General features: G+C 41.7%; 1 protein-coding gene across 12 annotated transcripts in view; it reads right to left on the bottom strand.

The window, feature by feature from the left end:
• heph (polypyrimidine tract-binding protein 1 heph) overlaps positions 1-14,023 on the bottom strand; it is a 250,812-nt gene that overhangs the window by 73,889 nt on the left and 162,900 nt on the right. For all 12 annotated transcript variants that reach the window (XM_034329312.2, XM_076689592.1, XM_034329314.2 and 9 more), the window contains one exon: positions 6,014-6,118. In XM_034329312.2, the coding sequence (XP_034185203.1) occupies positions 6,014-6,118 (105 nt within the window). The remainder of the gene's footprint in view (positions 1-6,013; positions 6,119-14,023) is intronic.

Here is a 14,023-nt window from a genome sequence, read left to right as displayed (position 1 = left end):
ATTTAGAAAAAAAAGGGGAGAAACGTATGGGGGTAAGTTATGGTCAGGTTACAAGAGGGAAGTTAGAAAGAGAGCGTTCTGGCTTGCTGCCAGCGACTGCGAATCTCAATGGGAATCATGTTACCTGTCTCGTTGCTACTTTGTACCTGCCTCACCCCCTCTTGCTACCCTAATCTAACATCCGGTTGATTTATCATCGCCGCACCCCCCGACGCGTGCCTTAACGTTCGAGGGTTGTTCCCGCGGGTAATCGAGAATTAGAGAAGAAAAATAGTGCACGGATTGATGCTTCTGTGAACGGTGCTAGGTAATACCGAGGGAGTGAGAATTAGTGTTTCTCGATGATTCGAAAGTTTGGGAAAACGAGAAAAAGCGAGCACTTTACTTTTTACCAATTCGATTCGTTTCTGAAAAAAAAAAAGATCTGAATTGCAGCTAGAAGGCGAAGAACGCGTTTAATTCCCAAGGTTCGCGAATAGTGGTACAAGATGCTTCACTGTCTGCTCTCGTATGCCGACAACGAAATTAGCAGGGTGGAAATGCTTCGGTCGGAATTACACAAGTTTTTCAGAGGTAACACGAATAAATGGGAATTCTTGCAGGTAAACCTTGATAGGGCCAAAATAAATATCATTTAACTATAATTTAAATTTAAAAAAATACCACTTAAATAATATTAATAATAATATTTCAAACACTTTCAAAAATACCACTTACAAGTAGGAAAGGGTGGAGACTTTAGTAAAGTAACAACCTTGCCTACTAGTCCAGTCCCATTATGCCAGCACCCTGCACCCTGCACATAGCACCTATCGTTCCCAATGATTCTTTTTGTGTAAACGCTATGTGGAGACGAAGCCACAACAGATATAGAAGAGTTTTTACAGTACTAACAAAGAGTCACACAGGGCACTCCAAGATTCCATGCCTAAATGCTTCCCCAAAGGTAGCATCTGATTGTGCCTTAGGACCTATTGCGCCCTATGGTCTTTTCTGTGCAAACGTGATATGAGGGCAATGCCATAGCATTCATAGAAGACTATTAACAATTTTAACAAAGAATCACACCTATTTTCAGGAAACAGCAAAAAATCTACATGTCTATAGACCTGGTCCTGCAGTAAGCCATAGCACCTATAGTTCCCAATGGTCTTTTCCGTGTAAACGCTATGTGGGGACGAAGCCACAACAGGTATAGAAGAGTTTCTACAATACTAACAAAGAGTCACACAGGGCACTCCAAGATTCCATGCCTAAATGCTTCCCCAAAGGTAGCATCTGATTGTGCCTTAGGACCGATTACGCCCTATGGTCTTTTCTGTGCAAACGTGATATGAGGGCAATGCCATAGCATTCATAGAAGACTATTAACAATTTTAACAAAGAATCACACCTATTTTCAGGAAACAGCAAAAAATCTACATGTCTATAGACCTGGTCCTGCAGTAAGCCATAGCACCTATAGTTCCCAATGGTCTTTTTCGTGTATACGCTATGTGGGGGCGAAGCCACAACAGGTATAGGAGAGTTTTTACAATACTAACAAAGAGTCACACAGGGCACTCCAAGATTCCATGCCTAAATGCTTCCCCAAAGGTAGCATCTGATTGTGCCTTAGGACCTATTGCGCCCTATGGTCTTTTCTGTGCAAACGTGATATGAGGGCAATGCCATAGCATTCATAGAAGACTATTAACAATTTTAACAAAGAATCATACATATTTTCAGGAAACAGTGAAAAATCTACATGTCTATAGACCTGGTCCTGCAGTAAGCCTTAGCACCTATAGTTCCCAATGGTCTTTTTCGTGTAAACGCTATGTGGGGGCGAAGCCACAACAGGTATAGAAGAGTTTCTACAATACTAACAAAGAGTCACACAGGGCACTCCAAGATTCCTTGCCTAAATGCTTCCCCAAAGGTAGCATCTGATTGTGCCTTAGGACCAATTGCGCCCTATGGTCTTTTCTGTGCAAACGTGATATGAGGGCAATGCCATAGCATTCATAGAAGACTATTAACAATTATAACAAAGAATCACACCTATTTTCAGGAAACAGCGAAAACTCTACATATCTATAGACCTGGTCGTCTATGCTCGCTATCCCTAACGCCTGAATAAACGTTCATGGACTGCCCCGTCAAAAGACGTCTCTCTCTCTTACACTATGAAGCTTACAAGTCGATCCTAAGAATCCCATGTCCATCGATCAGACGTTTCGAGCGGAAAATCGTTTCTCTTGCCCGACCATGGATCGCTAAGTACGTTCACTCTCTTCTGTTCTTTTTATTTGCCTGGCCGCAATATGGCGAGTACGCCCACATAATCGCGCGGTAGCAACGGGTCGAAATCTCTTGGTGCTGGCCCACGTACAAAAGAATCAAAGCGTAGAAAAGGTAATGGTACGGCTCTGCCGGCGGCCAGTAATATTCCGGATGGACTCTGCTTTCGATTCGAGTGCCCTCACAAAGCTGCCGTTTAGATAAATTGCTTCCACCTGCGTCTGCCTTTTCGGTTCCGACTGGACGTTCGTCCTCTCGTTATGTCCCCATGGAAAAAGAGTGCGGAGTTGTTTTTTCCTCTTTTCCCATGGTGTTCCTGATTCTTTGATACGCCGATGGGTAATCGATGGTTCGCTCGAGCTGATAACAATGCGGGCATCGTAGCATCTTAATTGGGTGATTTACGAAAGTTTATTTAAACCCGGATAAAATAATCGAATTTTTTATATTTGAAAATGTTTTTTCTTCTTTTTTTTCTGAATATTTGCTCGCATACAAAGGTTTCACCAAAACAAGGAAAATTGAAATTTTATATTTCTGAACGGTTATGAATCAATTTTCTCCCTGTTTTATTAAAGGAACACGGGTCGTCTATTTTTCGAACATCAGTCTCGCTTAATTCGGTAACAACCTGATTCGTGTTGGCATTTCAACCACGTCCATTTAGACCTGGGTTAGGTTTAGTTTTCACCAATATCTCGTGACACCTGGTATTTTCATCAATAGCCGCCTCGAGGCCGAAAATATTGAAAATCATTTTTATTGTCAAATATTTAAACCAAAAAGTAAATGTGCGATTCACTGATAAATAATTTAATCAACGACAGACCGAAACACTATTTGAAACGCTATCTCGTGATTCGTCCAAACGATGTCGCTGATTAATTAACTTTATCAAGCTGAGAGGTAAATGGAAAGATCTGTGAAACGTAAAATCGGGGAATCGAGATTATCCACACGGCAGACTGCTGGCATCCGAAAATCGTAGCAAACGTTCCAGTGCATTCGCAGAGAAACATTCCAGAACGAAATATGTCAGACATGCCGGGCAGAAGTTTCCGGTCAGCTTTTAGAAATCTCCATAGGTGATTGGTCTCTCTCGTGCATTTTCTAATATGAAATTCCGACATCCGGCGAAACAATTGGACGGCAGGAACTCTCGGTTAAAACGATGGTTCGCTTGTGCGGAATAATAAATCCGACTGTTTAGCCGAATAACAGTGAACGAAAATGGAAATACTTGAATAAAACGAAAGATTAATCGGAAAATAAGAATCATAGAAACACATGGATACTTCTGTCGAGCTAAGATGAAAATCAGGCTTAAAGCACAAGATAAGGCGTTCCCTTTCGAAGTAATCTTGAAATTAGGTTGGTCGATCGAGAGCGGAAACGGCGGGGAAAGAAACAGAGTGTCCCGCGACGGGTTTCCGTCGTCTTTAATCGAGAAAATGGCTGAAACGGCAGCCGTGAAAGGAGGGATGGCTCGTGTACCGATCTTGCGGAAATCGGAAGCCGTTCGTGGCTTCTGATCAACCTGAATCGAACCGTTGAATTCATCGGCTACGTGTAATCTGCTTACGTCCTTCCTTCTCGAACACATAATTATTGTGGGGGGGATCGCGGCGCTCTTTGTGATCCTTTATCCGCGAGGAAATTGAATTCGACACTAATCTCCATTATCTATTCAACATTAGATACTTAGGGTCTAGCGATTCTTAATTTAAATTGTAGGATGACGGCGGAGAAATTATTTTTGTCTCGGGAACCATCCCCAGTGGGGCTGACCTGGACGGCCCTGGCCCCAGGCGCCTGGGTTCTATATTCACGAATCTTGTATATATATTGCCAAGGCCCGTGATGGAGCACTTGCGAGAAAGGATGGAGCTACACGCGCGACACCTTGCGGCCGTCGCAGGAAAGGCCCAAGGCGCCTGGGCGCCCTGCTCCGCTCATAACCCCCACAGAATTACTTTACAAAATATTTTAATTGTGATGCTGAAATTTTATAAATCACAGATTGTAATTTTAAATAAAACGATGCCCAAGACTTTCCACTGACACTGTTTAAGAAAAATTGCTTTCGAAAGAGAAGGGTTTCGAGTTACTTGGAAAAGGGACGTGAAAACTACCCCTAATATCGCAAGTGTCGTTCGACACTTTGCCGTATTAGTTGGAGAGAATCTCCATTGTCCCAGTTTCTTTCTGACATGCCATTTACTGCCTCGTTCCGTCCCATTATCCACGAATGGTGACCGTGTTGCGCCACTTATTCTTGGGAGGTGCGTTCCCTTCAACCCCCTTTGGAGCGTCAATGAAAAGAAGGGCGAACGTTAAGGTCTCGTTAAAGGTGTTACACCAGAATCAATTACTGAACATTATTTTTCTTTTTCTTCCCTTCGTCTGATCGTCCGGTCATTCTCAAGGGAAGCTCGCTTCAAGGGGATGTTTCCATCTCTCGCTTTTATTCGCCCTAAAAATCGTTCCTGAAAGGAACTCAGAGTTATAAAATGCTAAGAAAAATCTTCTAGTTTCGCGATTGATTTTTCGTGAAATTTGCAGAGAAGCGCCTCCAGTTTCAAGCTCCATAGGCCGCTAACAATTTCGCCCTTTTTTTTTTTTTGAGACCGTCGAAAAGTAGAGCGTGTTCGTTTTCAAAGTAAAAGCCGAGAACGCGGAGCTGGCTTTGTCACCGAATCCCTCGTTGTTCTCTGTTTCTTTCCGTGGCCGCATTAACGATCCGTCAGTGTACTGTTTTTTTTTTGTTTTTTTTTTTTAAAACACGCAATGTTGCACGCGAAAATTTGCAAATGCACGCGTGGACTACTTTCTAAACGACCGGAACGACGATCCCTTTCGTGGATCAGTCGTAGCCTCAAAGATTTCAAGGTAGAATAAACAGAATTAATTTTTTCAATACTGCAATAAATAATAAATAGCAGAATTGTGGGACGGTTTAAATTCAAACCACTTTTCTTTCCTCTATTTTTTCCCTATGATAGATTGCACAATAGAAAGACGACAGAAAAGAAAAAGGAAAACGGCAAGAATCGAAGCGTGTATGTCGCAGGACTTTACTGTTTTTCCTCCCATCACGTAGAGGAAATGATTAACGAGACTGCGGATGCAAGTTTCGATGCAACCTGGTGCACGTGCAGCCGCTGGTAGAGACGTGCATCATTCGTGGCTTACGAACACACGGCTGCATCTATCGTTCCCCTAAACTTCCGACATTTTTTCCATCATCGTTCCTCCATATACGAGGCCAACAGCAACGTCACGCGTCACTGACAATAATAAATATTTCCTGCCGGTCCGCGTTGCAAAATTCTGCACCGATAGTTTTTGCCCGGCTGACTGAAAAGCATTTGTTCTCGGCACAGTGTCCGCTCGGTACACGGAACTCGCTCCAATCGAAACTGTTAACTATTTTTCAACCAAATATTTGTCGAAACGACGGAATTTAACGACAAATATTGTTTGTGAATTCGCCGATATTTTTTCTCTATTTCATTTATCGAATTTTGATTGGATTTAAATCGGTGTTTGAAGATAAAATTAGAAAACTGTTTGAACAAAGAGAAAAACCGTGAAAGTTATAAAAATAATTTCTCTGCCATTAATTACTTTATGAATCACACCGAGGGGGGTTGGTTTCGAGTTCGATGAATTCGAGATGCTGGGAATTTTATAATAAATTAATTATCAATTAATTCTTTCCAGAACTTACCTTCTTGGCGTCATTATTGTTGTCGGCCGCGTGATGTGGTTGTGGACTCATTGCAGCACCATTGCTAACTGCTCCACTTTGCGACAAAAGCTCGTCGCTACCCCTCTGAAACAAAGAGAATAAAAATATTAGTACAGAATAATTCTGGGGAGGAAATGAGTTACGAAAAATCAGGTACAATTCAACGGAAGATATTTAACTGGAAAATGACAGGCTCTCGAAGCAGATAACGGAGATCCGCGTTAAACGGATCCCCATAGCCCCAGAACAGCGTTGCACATCCCAGGGTGGATTATTAAAATCCTTCCAACTCCGTAAACACATTTAACTCGCGATTCCACGAGAACTACGATAACAGGATCACGCGAATCCCAACTCTAATTCTCGGTTCCTGCCTGTTATCCCTCAAAGGAAGCGACGATAAACAGAGAGGCTCTATCTCGCGCCGATTTCAACCCCTTGGCGAAAACGGAAAAAAGAATTCTTATCCCTCAAGTAGCTTCCTCTCAATTTATCGACACAATTTAACGGGAAGGTATTCCGCTTGCTTTCGACCTTTCAACGAAGAAAATACAGCTTCGAGATAATTCATAACCTCGCTCGTCCGTGTCATCCGCTGAAGAGACAGAATGGCAGATCAAAGAGTCCCGCAGGATCATGGTACAGGATCCAGCCGGGTCTACGTAAGAAAGACTTGATGGAAACGGAAGGATGAAGGGTGAGTTTGCTTTGAGGAATATTTATGGAAGGATTTTCAACGGTGTTTAGCTAGGTACATTCTGTTCTATGTTTAACCCTTCAACAGAGCAGAGGGTCAATCGTGACCCAAACAGAGATATTAACATAAAATTAAATGTATTTTTAAAGGAACAGTGTAAAATGTAGGGAAATGAAAATGAAAACTGGGGCTCTCTCCATGGTCCGCCGTTCGAGATTTGAACAGTGCAATTTTAATTGATTTTATTTTTCTTTAAATTTGGTCGCATATAAATTGTCAGAACCATCAGGATTTTTTGAAATAATTATATAAAGTTTATGTTAAACCATAATAGCAAAATAATTACAGTTTTCTTAAATTAAAAAATTCGTCTGACACGATCAGAGGGAAAAGAAACATCAATTAATATCTGGAGTGAAATCAATTCTTCCGATAGCAGAAGCAAATCGACGAACAGTGACGAAGAAATTTCCTCCGGAAATCGAGGGAACTCTTCGGCAAACCGCTAGGCTTCGATAACAAAAACAATTCCCTGGTCTCGAAGCAATCGATTTCCTTCGATCCAACAAAGTACCTTGGACAAAAGAAGAGAAGGAAATTCCGCAAAAATCTCAAGAACGAGGAGCTGAATTTCATATATTCCCCCGGATATACAGAGACGGTTTCATCCCCTAGCTAACATCCGGTCCAGCGAACCGACAGACCAACGGACCTTCTGTATTATTTACTTTCCACGAACCTATGGATTATGGACTTTCTCTTTTCAGACAAGACTACTCCATTCCATTCTCGTATTTCGAATCTGCCCTCTTTGATGTACCTACGACACGGATCGGTGGCCACCAAACGGGCTGTGCCGAATTTTTTGAGAAATCGAGGAGCTGGCTGAAAGATTGATTGAATCCTGAAGAGGAATTTTTCTTGCTTCGGTTGGTAAGATTTTTAGTCAATTCTGAGGTCTTTTCTCATGGAAACTATACCTAAATTTCTTAGTTGACTTTATTTTCCTTAAAAAAAGGTAAGAAATTTCTTAACAACTGGATAGCGGACCATGGAGAGAGCCCTATGAACTCCTCCTGCCTGACTCTTGCTGACCTGAATTTTCAACCCCTAAAATTTCTCAATTTTCTACGATATCAAAATAAAAGTTCGCCTTGTTCATTTCTCTTCAAAATCGATTGCTCGTCTTAAGGGTAGTAAATCCAGTATTCGAGATGGCACGCGAAGGGTTTGCTCGGTTGACAAACCAATTTCACGTCCGAGCTGCAAGGCGATCCGAGTTTCCCCATGGTCGAAGGGATTCTCCTCTTATTTGCTCGAGAATTCGTGCGACTCGCATTAATTGCAGGGCAAACAATTGGCACACGCTGGGCTCGCTTGTCAATTTGCTCGACGACCGCCTAACTGGGACACTTTGCGGATCAACCAGGGTCGACAGATCCTACAGGAAAAACTTGGTTGCCCCTTCAACTTCGAATTACAATTTTTTCAAAGTTTATCTGTCTATAGAACGTTTATCCTTTTCTAAGGTAGAGAAGAACACCATACTCCGTAAAAATCGATCCTATGGAATTTTCAACTGGTCGCTAAACCCACGACACCATGATGGATTGAAACTTCATACGAACGTCTTCTGCGAAATATTTCGGCTTCCTGGAGTATCGAAGCTTCTGTGGTAATATTGACACGAGATAGCCCTTTTGATAAGACACTGGCTGAGATGGTTATGGTCTCTCAAGATGGATCGCTTAACCGTGGGATATGGAATTTGTGCATCCTTCTATTGGACAGATATCTCTATGGAGATTTCAAAGAAATTGAGTGGTTTTAAAGTATTATGGAAATCTGAAGTAAAAATTCACTTTGAGGAACTTGAAAATTTGAATATTTTGGAATATCTCAGTCTTTAACCCTTTATATGATCTCGTCGAAGCTGACTATAATCTACAAACTTGGTTATATGAATATAAAAGAAAGACTATTAAATCTATTATGAATTTTCGATAAGAATTTACATCACAAGTTTAGAAAATAGGAATTGATTTTACACATTATCGATCACTAAATCTCTAAGGGACATCAAAGTGGATCATAAACGTGATCTTGGATAGCAATAACGTGAAATGATTTTCCCTTGATCCTAGAAACCTGCTGAGTTGAAAAAGATCTAGATGATGAACAATTTATCTTGAACAATATAACCCTTCTTATCCTTTTTCACGACGACGTTGCAAGTTGGGACAGAATCCTCTAAACTGCTCCACTTCGATACGAATTTTATACAAATAATCAAAATTTAAACTAAAAGAATCGAAAGAATTCTCCTCTTCGATCCAATTAATTATCTCGGAATTGGCGAAGGGTGACGAGAAAAGGAGTTGAACCATCTGTCCTTGGACGTTTCCAAGTTCATCCAATTTAATATGACCAGCAGGAATCAGGATGAAGAAAAAGGGACAAGGAGAGGACACGATATCCACTTTTCTTCGTTCTCTTTGTATCTCGAATATCGAAGCCGTTCTTTGGTTGAACGGGTCCGATCGTTCGAACGGCGTTTCACCCTAACGAGCGGCTTTAATTTCTCCCCTCTTTCCACGTCATTTACCACGAAGAAGAAGGGTCTCGATGAAAATCACGACAGTCTGACACAAATCTTCCGAGCTTCATTCGGTTATATGGTTCGCTGCTTCCTTTAGGCGAACCCTTTGTTGCATACCGTGATCTTAGCTTAGGTCAGAAATCATCATGCTTGTCTCACACAAATGACAGCATCATTGTACGAAATAAAATATAATAGATTCATCAGAATTTTTCATAATTATTATAGAAAATTAGGATAATTTTCCAAGAGACAGCGTCCACTGTTTTGGGGCTCTCTCCATGGTCCGCCATCCAAGATTGAAGAAATGCGTTCCGAGGATTTTCGGAACTGCATCGGCTGCCGACTTCTCACCCTTCGCTTTCATCCCCTACGAGCATGCAGAAGGCAAACCTTCCCTTGCATTCGTATCGTCGATCTCGAAGGGGTTGCAGACGAAACAGGATGCTTTAAATTTCATCTGCACCTCGAGGAATCGACCTTAATCGCATCCCACCGACTAAATTTCCCATTCGAACCTTCCTACGGGACCGTTTACCAAACGTTCCACCCCTCTTCTGGAATAATAAAGTCCAGCTTGGTCTTACGGGCTGACGGGTTGGGGGTGGTAAAATCGAAATTGTATCGACTGGTAAGCTGGTATAATAGAAGCCACAGCGTGGCCATTTCTGGTCATCAGAAGCAATCTTCGTTCCTCGTTCTCTTTTCTCTATCGATTGTTAAGACTTTCTTCATCCTCTCTTTCTACTCTTTTTTTGTATTTTTTATTTTAGAATTCATCGAACCGATCTCCCGATGCGGAATGGCTGTTGTATCGTTTTCCGTGTGCTGTTTTTTTCTTTCTTCTTGTTCGTCGATCGGGGACGTTGTAATTGTTTCGATTCTTTCAACTGTACTTCCTTTCTTCCAGCTTCTTTCTTGGAAACTCGAGTTCCCATCGTTTTCGTGTGAAAATCATTATCGTGTACAAAAACCGCAAATTTTCTTCTTTGTTTGCCTAAAGTGAATACGAAGTGACTGATTTGCAAACTCCTTTTAAACGATAATTCCAGCAACAGTGGCCGATGGGCTGGGTTGAATGCGATCAACGGAGAATCGATCTCTTCTCGAAGGGACTGCCCGCCAGTCGAACGACAATAACGATACTCAATTACAACGTCCAATCGATGCCAGGGATCTCGATAAAACCGCGAAACGTTGAATAGCATCGTGGAACAATCGGCTCGTCCTCGAAGAAAATATCACTGTCCTAAATCGTGGTAACGATATTCAATTACGATTTTCTATTGGAACCGATAGGATCTTCAGGGAGAACCATGAAATGAATCTATCCGGCTCGAATGATCCGATCAAACGAATCGATCATCCATGAAATTTTAACTAATTAATTCGCTGGGGACTTCGGTGAACCTCCTACTTTGGAAGGGAATATTATTTGCAACGAGAATTATTTTAACTTACGTATATGAAAATTTCTATTATATATCTGCTGAACGATCATAGCAGCGAAAGGGTTAACTATAGAGAAGAGAATATAAGTACCGTGCGTCGCCGACCTTTCGGACAGATCCTCGGAGGTGCATAAAATAATGCTTGCCCATCCGATTGCTAGTAGCAGACGTGTTATATTTCCGTAAATGTTGATAATTTATTCGTTTCCTCGAGACGAGCGAAGTGGTAATTCTACAAGGAAGCCAAGAATCCTCGACGTAACGGAGAGTAACGTATGTATCAGCCAACTGTAAATTTTCATCGAACCAGCCTTCGAATATTCCCAAAGGATCGAACATTACCCAGACCGGAAGTTATGTGCATACTATTCACCGTTGCATCGACTCGAGAACGATGGGGAAGAATTACGAACGAAGGTAAAGCTGATCGGTATTCGCTGGAAAACGTGGCTTCCTTCCACCTCGGGTTCGACTTTGCTTCTCACTGGACCCAAGGGAACAAGGAAATGATGAATATCAAGAACAAGCTGTCCTTGAAAATGTGTTAACAGCTACCGGTGAAAATTACCGATACGATACCTCGAATCGTATCGCGCAACGGTATCCATTTTTCTGATTGGACAATTTTTCGAAAGAAGGGCGAGGCTCTCGAAACTACCTCCAGCAATCACATTTAATTTCACGAAAAGCGGATATTCAAATATCGAAGGAACCACTCAACGAAGTCGCAAATAGAAAATGTGTTTGCTCTAACGTACGCGACTTTTTCCCACCCTTCTATCCCTCCCCTTGAAACTTCCTTACGCGGTTAAGCCATTCGACTTCATGAATTTCAAAGTAACGCTGCTTCCCAGGAAATACGAACACCTACCACCTTGCGGAATAACTTGCGAGACTGAAAACGAAATAAATATAAGGGTAAAATCTGCCCTTTTCGAAGTTTTGTTTTTCGCCAGGCTGGATGAAAGTCGAATGAAGAAATGCAATTTTTCACTTGAGAAGTAAGGAATATAATGCAATGCGTTTTTCAACTTTTCGATGGCGGACCATGGAGAGAGCCCCCGGACGGCGGACCATGGAGAGTTTCCCTACTCGGAAACTAATAAATACTTTGAGCTAAAATTTTGTATTTAGAGTTCCCTAACCCTCCCCCACCCCCAAATTTTATCCCAATCCGATCAGGATTATTTTGACTGTAACCTGGCCCAAATGAATTAAGATCATCCTGCGTTCTTCAACGGCAGCCGATTTTCTTGTCCCGAAGATTCCAAGTGGTGCCGGACGGTTGAAAGTTTAATTAATTCGTGACATTAGGTCGGGCGCGAAGGCGATATTCGTGTACAGGAATTAAAGGGTGAGTTTGAAGCGTCGCTCGAGCGATAAGTGACACTCGAGTGAAATTTGTGTAAGGAACGTAGGCGAAACGTCAGCCGTCCGTTAATCCCGATGCGAGTCACGTAATGAGATGACTTAATGACACGGCAGCCGCGTGCCGTTTAATCGTTTCGCTGGAACAGAAATTGGATCGAATGCTAGACGATACTGACGTTTGACTGACACGACCGGTGCATCGAACAAAAACAACGATTTTAATCGCGACGCGGTTCGTTTCGTTCAATTGAAAACACAATATCATGGAACATTTTTCAAGGTCCTTATAATTCATGGAAAAAACATGTCTACTGAACGAAGGTATTTGCCTAATCGTAGACTCGATTAAAGGAACGAGACGCGTGAAAGAAACATCAAAGACACCCTCTTGTTGGACGGCCAAGCCGGAAGATCCGGCGCGAGGGTGGCTAAAGGGATCCGAAGGGCTGCAGGGGTGCAAGGCGTGGCTCGAGGAAACTTTTTGATAACACTTGCAAATTGCTTTCGAAAATAGAATAACAATCCAATTTCGAGGCAGTCGCGGTGGTTCACTGAGGCTGCCGGGATGTGTCGAAAGGGGTTGGTGGCGAGAGGGGGCGGGAAAAGAGGGACACGGAAGTGGGCGTGCGACGACTATTGCACGTGTCGCGAGTTCAATATTTTCGGTGTACTTGAAGAGACAAGTTTATGCGAGAAAAAGTGAGGAAAAAAGCACAAATATTATACTTTGCCGAATCTTGAAAATGCATAACAAATTTTCAAATGGGAAGATTTGAAAAAAAATTGACATTTTTTTACGCAGATAGATTATTTTAAAATTGTAAATTAATTGATAATTTTATCATTAATTTCTTTTTTTCAATTGTGCAAAAGATGAATTATGTGGAATTTTCCTGTCGGTGTTATATTTCATCCACGAAAAGCAATATAGAGGGTGGACATATATGGGGGCAGGGGGTAGTTTTCTAGGGATCGAGGTTCACGAAAATCGAGCATAGACGTGGCGCAATCTTCAACGGCTTCCGGACAATCGTGGCGCGTCCCTTCCGCTTCCGGAATAGCCTCGATCGTTCCTGTCAATATAATTGCTATTATGTGGCGGGGAAAAATGGCTGTCGACCGGCGTTCGATGGCTCGATTTTACCGTCGATCGACTCCGGTATATCGTGACCCGCGAAACATGGCCATTTGTGGCCGGCCACCTTCCCTGTTCACGGGGAGGAAAAGGAAAATTTGTGGGAAATGCTTGGCCACATATATTTTCGATGATATTAAAGGGTCAAATTGGGAATCTGTTTTCGTTCAAAGAAAATGGAAATGAAATTTTATTTTTGTCGTTGTTAATATGGTTGATTATGGATAAATTGATAGATGGTGTTTTAATTAATTTTCTTGGGAAATTTTAATCAAGACTCAGAAATTTTTGAAATATTTTCTGATTATATTAATTATAAGCACATAAATTAGTTCGGGTATCCCTAATTAATTACACGACTGGAAAAAAATGTCCCAATATGAAACAGAGAAAAAGAATAAATAGAAAGCTTTCTTTACGATCGAACCACCAACGTCAGACAGTAAAGGCATTATTTTACAACATCGTTGATGTCTCGTAGGATCCACAACAGGACACTACCAGCCAATCGGCTTCTTTCAACAGCTTTATCGTTCCTTTTGAACCGTGTGCAAGGTTTTCATTCGTGTTTCCGTTCTCTTCCTTTCGCTGCTTCCGCTTTTGTTAACTTCAAGCTGCGAGTCTTCACCCTTTACGAGAAACTTGCAATTTCTTCTTTTCCAAACGCCTATTTTATCTTCTTCCTTTACGAATATATACATATACATAAATCATTAACTATAAAAAGATATTTGTA

This window comes from Osmia lignaria, chromosome 8 (assembly GCF_051020975.1).
Source record: "Osmia lignaria lignaria isolate PbOS001 chromosome 8, iyOsmLign1, whole genome shotgun sequence".
Lineage (NCBI taxonomy): Eukaryota > Metazoa > Arthropoda > Insecta > Hymenoptera > Megachilidae > Osmia > Osmia lignaria.
Note: the sequence above shows the minus strand (reverse complement) of the source record. Positions and strands in the feature narration are given on the sequence as shown.